Genomic DNA, 9,645 nt, shown 5'->3' with positions numbered 1-9,645 from the left:
TTTGGGGTTGAACCCAATCATCAGCCCCAAATATTGCTCCAGATTATCGGTTTTTGGAGTTGAACCCAGTTATCAGCCCCAAATATTGCTCCAGATTATCGGTTTTTGGAGTTGAACCCAGTTACCAGCCCCAAATATTGCTCCAGATTATTGTTTTTTGGGGTTGAACCCAGTCATCAGCCCCAAATATCGCTCCAGAAGCTCAGCTCTGGCTCCTGCACCTGGTTACCGGCTCTGAACGTTGGACGTCACGCTGGATCGTGAGCCCTACGCGCGGCGCTGCAGCAGGATTTACCTTTCTGGTATCCCCCCAGGTCTTCCTCCGGGGAGCAAGCCAGGACACCTGGAAGCAGAGAAGACCCCCCGAGATTTACACCCCTGCATCCAGCTCCCTCCACGCCTAATTAATACCCTGACTTAATTGCTAATTGCCTGCACCTGCAGCTCTGCCTCCCTTAAGGGAGGTCTCTAGGGTGAAAATTGATTTTTTTTTTTCCCCAGTTTGGTTCATTTACACTTTCCGACCAAATTTTGCCGGCTCTTGGGATGTTTCCCCCCAGCCCAGGCTTCGTTTTCCGCTCGTCAAACCACCGCTTTTCCCCCCGTTTTCCCCTCCAGACACCTCTGAGCCTCTCCACCGCCGCTGCCAGGGCGTTGTTGGTCCGGGAGAAGGCCTCGAGCTCCGCTTCGAGCCTCCGCTCCGGGCTCCTCGTTTTGGGGGAAAAAAAATCCAAATATTTAACGCCGCGGCTCCTGGAAATCCCACATCCCTCACCCCACCCCCAGCGTGCTGCAAATCCAGGGGGAAAGCCAAAAATAGCGGAGTTTCGTGCCCCAAAAAGAGGATTTTATGGCCCAAAATGAGGTGGGTTTTATGCCCCCAAAAGAGTTTTTTTGGGGGGCCCCGAAATAGAGGGGTTTGGGGCCCTGAAATAGAGGGTTTTTTTTGTGCCACCCAAATGGAGGAGTTTTGTACCCCAAAGTAGAGGTTTTTTTTGTTTGTTTGTTTGTTTTTTGTGCCCTAAAAATAGAGGGTTTTATGGTCCCAAAGTAGAGGGGTTTTTTTGTGCCCAAAAGTAAGGGCATTTGGGTCCCCAAAGTAGAGGGGTTTGGGACCCAAAAAATAGAGGGAACACCCCCAAAATAGAGGGGTTTTTTTGTGCCCCAAAGTAGAGGTTTTTTGTGCCCCAAAATAGATGGGTTTGTGCCCCAAAATAGCAGTTTTGTACCCCCAAAATAGAGGGGTTTGTGACCCCAAAGTAGAGGAGTTTTGTGCCCCAAAAAATCGAAGGGTTTTTGGGCACACCCCAAAGTAGAGGAGCTTTTGTGCCCCAAAACCAAGGATTTTATGCCCCAAAGTAGAGGGATTTTTGCCCCAAAGTGCAGGTTTTTTGCGGCCCCGAAGTCGCAGAGTTTCGTGCCCCAAAACAGCGGATTTTATGCCCAGAAGTGGCGTCTCAAAGCCGTGCTCGGTGATGTTTTTTTTGCCCAGCGCACAGAAACCCCCCCGGTACCTGCTGGGGGCGACGCTGGCGTCCTGGGGGGAGGAAGGGAGAGAAAACGCTCAGGTGCTGGGTTTGTTTTTTTTTTTCATGCGAATAAAACCCGAAAATTGGGATTTTTAGAAGGGGATTTTGGCTCACCCAACGACCTCCAGGAGCTTGCCAGCCCTCGGCCTCCTCCTGCTGGCCCATGAGCCCCCGCAGCCCCCCCAGCACCGCCAGCAGCTTCTGCCTCTCGGCATCCACTCGCGCCTGGGGAGATAATAAGCAAAAAAGAGGCCAGGGAAGGGACCGGGGAACCCTCCTTTACACCCCAAAATTGCCGGGGCACCCACCAGCAGCGCCTGCTGTGCCCCCCCTGGGGGAGTCGGCAGCGTGGCAGCTCGCTCGTCCTCCCGTGGGGTTTTCTGGGGGGGTCCAAGGGGCTCCGGGGGAGTGGAGGAGGACAGGGTGGGTTCCTGCTGCGGGTGGGAAAAAGGATCAGCAGCCCCGAAGCGCCTGGGTTTGGAGGGTCCCGGCCCGCCCGCCCTTTTTGTTGGGTGCCATAAAAAACCCCCCAAAAACCCCCCCCCCCCCCCCCCATAGAACCCCCCCCCCTTTTCTCCCACGGCGCTGGGGTTTTAAATCGCTTTCGTTTTTGGCCGCCACCCCTCCCACTTCCTCCAAACTCCCTCAAAACCCTAAAACTGCAGCGTTTCAGCCCAATTTTTCTCTCCTGGATGCTGGGAGGGAAGGCAGAGAGCTTCGCCCCGTGGCGGAATGGACAAATTTGGGGCTGAGTTTAAGGGAAATCATTATTTTTTTGGGGGGGTGGGGTGGGGGGAGGTGATTTGGGGAGGGAGGGTGCAATTCTCTCGTACCCAAGGATTTTTTTTTGCCTGGCTCACCCGGTCCTCGAGGGGCGCGGAGGGGTGGCAGCGATGCCCGACGAAGGCGCCACGAGCTCGGCTCCCGTCCCGACAGCCCAATTCCTGCTCCTCCGCCGCCAGCTCCCGCACCACGGCCACCACGTTGGCCAGCTGCCGGTTGGGGCAGAAGAAGGAGCCGGGGGGGAAAGGCAGGCGGCACTGGGGGCAGGATCCGGCCCCGGCGGCCTTCTCGGTGCACCGAGCGAGGCAGGCACGGCAGAAGTTGTGGCCGCAGGCCAGGAGCATGACGGGCCGGCGGAAGAAATCCAAGCAGACGGCGCAGGTGGCTTCCTCCCGGAGCTTTCCCAGCGCATTTCCCTCGGCCATGGGTTCGCCGGAGTCGTGGAGGCCGGCGGAGGAACCCCCGCGCCGGGGTTTTCCTGGAAGCCGGCCGTAAACGCAGAGCGGGGTTGAAAGCGAAAGGAAAATAAATAAATAAATAAATAAATAAATAAACTCCACCCAAGTCAGAAGCGAAGGGGAAGGGGAAGCGCTGCGAGGATTTCGGGCTGGAGGTGGCGTCACGGCGGCCTTGAGCTCTTTTTCCCAGGGAGGAACGCGATACGTTCGTTTATTTAAGAACTTATTCGGAGCAAGGATCTCTGACTTAGAGAGGCACTTTGAGAGATCATAACCCGCGTTTTTTTACAGGTTTATCCAGAGATTTTGACAGTTATGAATTATTCTGATTTTTTTAAAAAAAGTAAAATAACTTTGATATTCTCGAACAGGGCTGTAAAAACAACCAGGGCCCCAAATTCATCTGCTTTGGTTTTTTTTTCCCCAGGCAAACCGCAGCAACTCCCCGGAGGTGGTTTGCAGTGAGGGTAAAAAGAGACAGGAGTGATGCGAAAAACCAGCGGGCATTTGCTAAAAATAAAATAGAATAAAATAGAATAGAATAAAATAGAATAGAAAAAAAAAATAGAATAGAATAAAATCGAATAAAATAAAATCGAATAAAAATAAAATCGAATTAAATTAAATTAAAATTAAAATAAAATAAATAAAATAATATATATATATATAATAAAATAAAATAATAAAAATGCTGCAAAACCCCGTTAATAAACCCCAAAAGCGCCCCATTGAGAGGCGGGGCCGGAGGGGCCGAGCTAGGCTCACCTTAGCGGATTGGAAAGGCGCGTTCTTATTGGTTGATCGGGCGCAGCCAATAGCAAAGCGCAGCCGGGCGGGCAGCCAATAGGAGGAGGAGTTTCTGATCCGCTCCCCCGCGCCGCACACGCGCTGGGGGGGGACTCGAGGGGCCGTTGGTGCGCGAGGAAACGTAAAAAAAAAAATAAATAAATAAAAATAAGAAAGGAAAAGAAATCCTGGCAGATCTCGAGGTAGAAAAAAAAAATATGAAAAGGAAAAAACAATCCTTTTCCTTTCCCTTACCCTTTCCCTTTCCTTTTTCCTTTCCCTTTCCCTTTCCCTTTCCTTTTTCCTTTCCCTTTCCCTTTCCTTTTTCCTTTCCCTTTCCTTTTTCCTTTTTTCCTTTTTTTCTTTTCCTCCAGGAAACTCCTGGCCCAGGGCTTTAATCAACAGGAGGGGAATTTCAAGCTTAATTAAATCTTGCTTGCTTCAGCTACTTCTCCCTCCCAAGAGGGAGCCCAGCTTGCAAGCGGCAGCAGGGGAACCCAGAGCTGCGCTGGATAAAAATATTCCTCCAGAAACTGTTATTTCTATCTCGAATTCTTAATTTTTAGAAGGAAATTAAATCACATGTGGAAGCACGCCAGTGTCACTTCTTATGTGAGGTTTATTTCTCACTTATAAAGAGGTCTTGGAGTTCCAGTATCTTGGGACAAGGATGTGTTGCACGTGCTGGATGCCTATTCCCGTGTTTGGCTTTTTGGGGCAAATTCTGGCATTTTGGGAAACTTTAACTCGGCTTTTCTGGAACCGGGGGAAAAAGGGGGTTTCTGGAGCTATGCTATCGGGGAGCTATGGAGAAGGGGTGAACCTGACTCTGGCTGTTCCCTTCTCAGGACTAGGGGATGCGGATTTGGGGGAGAAATGCCCTTTTTTTGGGGTGGAAAAATGCATTTGGAGGCAGCGGGAGCACAGCTCGGGATGGCGGCGGGGGGGGGGGGAGCAGGGGTGAGCGGCGGTTGACCCTGTTGCGTCCGCCGGGGAGGGGAGGGGGGATGAGGGAGCGAGGACGTTGACTCGGTTCCGTCCGGCCCGGTGCTATATAAAGGGGCCGCGGGGGCCCCGCCGCCCCGCAGTCGGAGGTCGGCGGCGGAGAGAGCGGGAGCGGAGCGGGGGGAGCGGCGCTTCGAAGCCGGCGGCGGGGGCAGCGGTAGGGCTCCGGCAGCGGTGTGGCACCGGCCATGCCTCGCGGCAACGCGCTCTCCCACCCTTCCACCTCCGGGGCGGGCTTAGCGGTGCAGCTGCCGAAGAAGCGGGGGCGGCCGTCGCTGTCGGACCTCATTCTCCGCGCCGTCTGCGTCTCCACGGCTCGCAAAGGCGCCTCGTTGGCTCTCATCAAGAAGACGCTAACCACCGAGGGATACGATGTGGTGAGGAACAGCGGCCGCCTCAAGGCGGCGCTCGCCGCTTTGGTCACCAAAGGGCTCCTGCAGCGTGTGACCGGCACGGGCATCGCCGGCTCGTTCCGCATCGGTCGCGTCGGTAAGGAGCGCATGGAGGGAGCCGCGCGGCGCGGGAGGGCGGCCGGCGAAACCCACCAGCGCCCCGCGGGGAAGACGAAGGGCCCGAGGCGCGCTGTCAAAGCCAACCCGCAGCGGCTGAAGAAGCCGAGAAGACCGCGGGGCAAGGCCGCGGTGGCACCAGCGGAGCCGGCGGCCGAGGATCCGGAGGCAGCCGAGCGCCCGACGACAGCAGCGGCGGCGGCCGAGGAGGAGCGTTAGGAGCACGGCGCAAAAAGCAATAAAACTTTAAACCCAAAGGCTCTTTTAAGAGCCACCCCCGAGAGCTCAGCAGAGGGGCTGTACGCGCGGGGTGGCCCGGAGCTGAAAGCACCGCGGCAGCGCCGCTCGCTCTCCGCGGCTTCCCCGACGGGCGCACGGCGGCAGGGAAGGAGGGGAGGCAGGGAGGTGCCGCCCGCCGTCCCTCAGAGCCCCGGGAAGAGGCGGCGGCGGCGGCTCCTCCACCGGCGGAGCCCGGAGACCTCGGGGCGGGGAGCGCGCTGCTGGCCAGTCCCGTGCGGGGTTCTCAATCAGGTCCGCACGTCCGCCCCATGCGTGGAGCGGACCTGCCGGGCGCAGTTCTCAATCCGGTCCGCCACGACAGCGCGGGACCTGACTCCTCCCCCCCGCCCCTTGCACGGCAACAGGGAAGGAGAAAAGAATAAATTGCCCCCTTTTTATTACTTTATTTTTTTAAAACAAACCCACCACCTGCACAGAAAAATGCCGGTTTAAACCCATTTATGGCCGAGAAGGGGGAAGGGATCCCTCTCAGAGTCCGCTTATCTGCGCCTTGTCCTCCACCTCCCACGAGCATCGCCGCGGGGCAGCCCCCTCGCAGCCCAGGGCGCCCGGCGCCTCCTCCTCGCATCGCCGGGGCTCTCTGGCTCTATCCTGCTCCTCGTCCCACCTCACGCTTTTTCTGTCCGCCAAAACCTGCGGGGGAGCCGAGCCGGGCTCTGGAGTCCCTTTTGCTGAGGGGAGACCCGCGCAGGTCAGAGGCAGAGCCCAGGAAAGGCTGAAGTAAGAAGAAAAGCTTTGAAAAATAATAACAGCTGCCTCACCCTTTTCCTCCGTGCTCAGGATTTTCCCTGTTCCCAGCTTCGGTTTGGGTCTCCCTGGGTCTGGAAGGAAGGAGGCAGGGAGGTGGTGGATGCTGCTCAGTCGCTGCCTCCTTCCCCCACGCTCCCTTTCCTCCTAAAATTACCTCGCAATTCTTTCAGAGCCTCCTCGAGGGCAGCGTGCTGGCGGCGGCAGGAGCGCAGGCTCTTTTCCAGCTCGGGGGGAAGCTGCAGCCTCGCTTCGTTCCAGCTGGGGAGAGAAAGGACAGAGGTGGACCCTGCGTGAGGGATGGGGCTAAACCCGTGCAGGTAACAACCCCGAAATACGGGGGGCTGGGGGTTTTGTAGTGCTGAGGAGGAGGAAAGTGGAAGTGGTGGCGCTGGTTTCATCCCTGAAGGGTGAAGCTTTGGGGTTTTATTGGCTTTGAAGCAAGGTAATGAGGTAGGGAAGCGCTGCGGCGCCACGTACCTGCTCAGGCCGCTCCCGGTATCCTAAAAGGGGGGAAAAAAATGGGATTAAGGGCCCCGTGTGCGTTTTTCTCGGGGGCTTTGCCTTCATCCTGGCGAGCGGGAGCCTCACCTGGGGCAGACGCCCGGCCTCCAGCTGCCCGATGAGGCCGTGGAGCCGCGCGATCTCCTCGGCCACCCGCGAGGCTTTTTCTGCCTGGGCGGCCTCGAAGGCAGCGTCGAGCTCGGCCAGCCGCTGCAGCACCGCGCGCTCCTTCTCGTCCAGCACCCGGCGCAGCCGCTCGAACTCACTCCCGATGCGCCGCCGCTCGGCCTCGCTCGTCTCCTGGGGAAGGAAGCAGGAGAGGAAACCTCCCCCCTTTACCGCGTGTCGCCCCCAGACCTGATTTTTTTTTTTTCCTTCTCCTTTTTAAGCTAAGGACAAAGTGCTTTGGCTGCACCAGGGCGTTGGAAGGCTGGGGTAGAGCAGGATGTGGTTAATTAATGCCCGGAGGGGAATTGTGCAGTTTATCCGATGCTTTTTCTGCTCTTTTTCCCCTCCCATCACCGTTCCTGCTTTAGAGTCAGTGCAAAAATCCAAACCAAAGCCTTGGAAAGTGAGCGTGTCGAGGGGAAAGTTTTAATTCCTTACTAATAAACTTCCCTTTTGGGGCTTGATATGGAATTTAAAGGAGTGATGCTGTTAATTAAAGCAATTTAAAACACTAATACGCAGGTGCACACAGCTGGGCGTGGAGGCAGCACTCACCAAACCTGCCCGGGATCCGCGCGGTCGGGCCCGACCGGGTGTGGGGCTTTGCAGGGCGCGTCGCGGGGATGTTCCCGTGCGTTTTTGGTCAGAAAAAGAGGGGAAAAAAAATCCCGAAGGGAAAAAAGAATCCTGAAGCACCCCTCGGAACTGCTGAACCCCCAGGGGCCCTTACCAGGTAGTCCAGGCGGCGCTTCTCGTCGGCCACTCTCCAGTCCAGAAACTCCGCTAACACTTTCCTTAGAGATTGTAGATGAGACTGGATTTTCTCCTAAACGCAGCCCCCCCCCCCCAAAAAAAAATACAAAAATAGTGAAGCAATCAGCTTGGCTTGTTGGCTTTAAAATCCTAAATTATTGGGGAGAGGAAAGCAGCTTCCAAAAACCCATCTCTGGAATCAGCTCCAGGTTTCTGCTTCTCGTAAGGAGCCAAATCCTTTTTTGCTTTTCCACCAGAAAACGGAAGTTTTTGCACCAGGCTCATCCAGTTGCTGAACTCGGGGAGAAGAAACCCAAGGGGATGCCCGCTGCTCAGCCTCACCTCCTCCTCCTCGCGCTTCCCAAACAGCTTCGTGGCCGGAGCCGGCAGCCGCTCGCCCATGGCCACCGACAGCCTCAACCCGGAGGATTTTCACCCCGTGGGTTTTTTTTTTTTTCAGGGCCAGGAGACGGCGGCGAGGAAACGCTGCGAGCGATCGGCCTGGGCGCGGAGCCTTCTCGCCGCTGCCATGCTTCAACCCCTGGAAGCTTTGCAGCGGCGCGGGGCGAAGCCGCCCTCCTGCGATCCGCCCCGGGGTGTGTTCCCGTCATCCCAGCGCCACCTTCCCGGGTGGGAAAAGCAGCGTTTGGCATCCTCGTCCTGCCCCCGGACAACTTTTGAGCACGTGTTTTTGCTAAATCGTCACGTTGCCAGGTCTGATGGAAACACAGCGGGTTCACCAAATTCTCCCTTTCTGCGGCGGCGCGAGAATGCACGTTTTTAGCACCTTCTCTCTCCTTTTTTTCCCTCTTTTTTCCCTCTGAAACCTCATCGATGCATCGAAAAACTAAAACGCAGCCTCGAAGCAGGGCAAAGGGCGCAATCGGAGCGGGCAGGAGGCGGCCGCGCTCGTCGCGGCCCCGTCTGCAGCCGGGAGATTGGGGCTCTCCTCCCTCCCCGGCTGATAAAAGCTGGCGAGGACAGAGACGGGACTGAGCTTTCGCTGAGCCTCTGCCAGAGAAACGGGGGAAAAAAAAAAACCCTAACGGGGGAAAAACCGAGCGAGGAGAAACAAGTGAGGGGGGGAAAAGCAGCTGGAGGAACCCCAAAACAGCCAAGAAATACCCAAAAAGTTCCGAGAGAGGAGAAAATCCCAGCGCTACCAGGTGGGTCTGTTTATTTTTTTATTATTATTATATTTTTCCCCTTTTTTTTGGAGCTTTGCAGCATTTATCCAAATGTCTGGGGCTTTTATTACCATTTTCCAGCTCCAGACTGCAGCCGTTTACCGCAGGCACTCATTTTTTTGTGGGCGAAGCCCCGCTTTGGGCTTCAAAAAGAGGGATTTGAAGCCTTCGGTGGCAGCCCTTATCTCCCCGTGCGCACTTTTTCCCTGGGGCTGGAAGGAAATTTCTCCACTTCTGGCAACATTTCGCTCAAAACGCTTTTTTCTTGGGAGGCTCCGAGTCAGCTTAGCTCGATTTTTTTTTTTTTTTAAGGACGTTTCTTGCTCCTCTGAAATAAAACAAGTTCAGTTTTGTTGCTCAAAAGAGCAGGGGTGGGTTTAAGGCAGATTCATCGCTGAGTTGGCCCAAGAAGGGGAAATTTGGGGGGGGGGAGGAGGAATCGAGAGATTTAATCTGAGAGATCAGATCTGTGGGTTTTGCCGGGCTCCTTGACGGCTGCTGGAGAAAAATAGGATTTTTTTTTTTCAAGTGTTTTGGCTACAGATGAGCCAATTCTGTGGGATAATAGTTTTATTTCATTCGTTTCCCCCCTCCCCTCTTTTGGCCCTTCTGGACGGGAAGAGAGGACGCGGTGGGCGCGATGGCTTTCTTCCTCAAACCCCGGCCGTGCACCTGGGACTTGGCTGTGGACTACAACGCAGCGAAACAGTTTCAAGGTAACTGAAAACGGTCAAAAAGGGGCAAAGTACCAATTTCCTGGTGTTTCCTGGGCTCCGTCAGCTGAGAGGTCTGCTGGGGGTGAGGCTCCTCCAGTTCCAGCCTCGCCTGGAGAGCCTCCACCTCCTTGTTCCTCCATCTCCAGCCTCGCCTGGAGGTTCTCCACCTCCTTGCGCCTCCATCTCCTGGATTCTCCATC

The 9,645-nt window shown here is 55.7% G+C and overlaps 5 protein-coding genes across 5 annotated transcripts in view; 2 read left to right on the top strand and 3 right to left on the bottom strand.

Moving 5' to 3' along the window:
• The window catches only part of LOC118175187 (butyrophilin subfamily 1 member A1-like), a gene marked incomplete at its 5' end in the record, with an annotated part of 1,910 nt that extends 1,191 nt beyond the window's left edge, over positions 1 to 719 (bottom strand). The window contains 2 exons of the mRNA XM_035341161.1: positions 296 to 343; positions 623 to 719. Coding sequence (XP_035197052.1) covers positions 296 to 343; positions 623 to 719 — 145 coding nt within the window. The remainder of the gene's footprint in view (positions 1 to 295; positions 344 to 622) is intronic.
• Positions 720 to 1,437: 718 nt separating this feature from the next.
• Positions 1,438 to 2,910, bottom strand: LOC118175180 (E3 ubiquitin-protein ligase TRIM58-like). The gene is made up of 4 exons (XM_035341150.1): positions 2,390 to 2,910; positions 1,838 to 1,963; positions 1,666 to 1,754; positions 1,438 to 1,537 (listed from the first exon to the last, which is right to left on the bottom strand). The coding sequence occupies exons 1-4, from the start codon at positions 2,735 to 2,737 to the stop codon at positions 1,438 to 1,440; spliced, it is 663 nt and encodes a 220-aa protein (XP_035197041.1). The 5' UTR covers positions 2,738 to 2,910.
• A 1,839-nt stretch (positions 2,911 to 4,749) lies between these two features.
• On the top strand, positions 4,750 to 5,289 carry LOC118175179 (histone H1B-like). Its single transcript, XM_035341149.1, has one exon. The coding sequence runs from the start codon at positions 4,750 to 4,752 to the stop codon at positions 5,287 to 5,289; it is 540 nt and encodes a 179-aa protein (XP_035197040.1).
• A 451-nt stretch (positions 5,290 to 5,740) lies between these two features.
• LOC118175178 (E3 ubiquitin-protein ligase TRIM7-like) lies at positions 5,741 to 8,195 on the bottom strand. Its single transcript, XM_035341148.1, has 8 exons — positions 8,165 to 8,195; positions 7,867 to 8,121; positions 7,520 to 7,617; positions 6,709 to 6,921; positions 6,598 to 6,620; positions 6,275 to 6,378; positions 6,132 to 6,191; positions 5,741 to 6,041 (listed from the first exon to the last, which is right to left on the bottom strand). The coding sequence occupies exons 1-8, from the start codon at positions 8,193 to 8,195 to the stop codon at positions 5,839 to 5,841; spliced, it is 987 nt and encodes a 328-aa protein (XP_035197039.1). The 3' UTR covers positions 5,741 to 5,838.
• Positions 8,196 to 8,382: 187 nt separating this feature from the next.
• Positions 8,383 to 9,645, top strand: part of LOC118175185 (E3 ubiquitin-protein ligase TRIM7-like) — a 2,664-nt gene continuing 1,401 nt past the window's right edge. The window contains exons 1-2 of the mRNA XM_035341159.1: positions 8,383 to 8,712; positions 9,351 to 9,445. Of these exons, the coding sequence (XP_035197050.1) occupies positions 9,370 to 9,445 (76 nt within the window). The 5' untranslated portion in view covers positions 8,383 to 8,712; positions 9,351 to 9,369. The remainder of the gene's footprint in view (positions 8,713 to 9,350; positions 9,446 to 9,645) is intronic.

Source organism: Oxyura jamaicensis, chromosome 16, assembly GCF_011077185.1.
Source record: "Oxyura jamaicensis isolate SHBP4307 breed ruddy duck chromosome 16, BPBGC_Ojam_1.0, whole genome shotgun sequence".
In the NCBI taxonomy this organism is placed as follows: Eukaryota; Metazoa; Chordata; class Aves; order Anseriformes; family Anatidae; genus Oxyura; species Oxyura jamaicensis.
The sequence above is the reverse complement of the archived record's forward strand: the minus strand, read 5'-3'. Positions and strand labels throughout refer to the sequence as shown.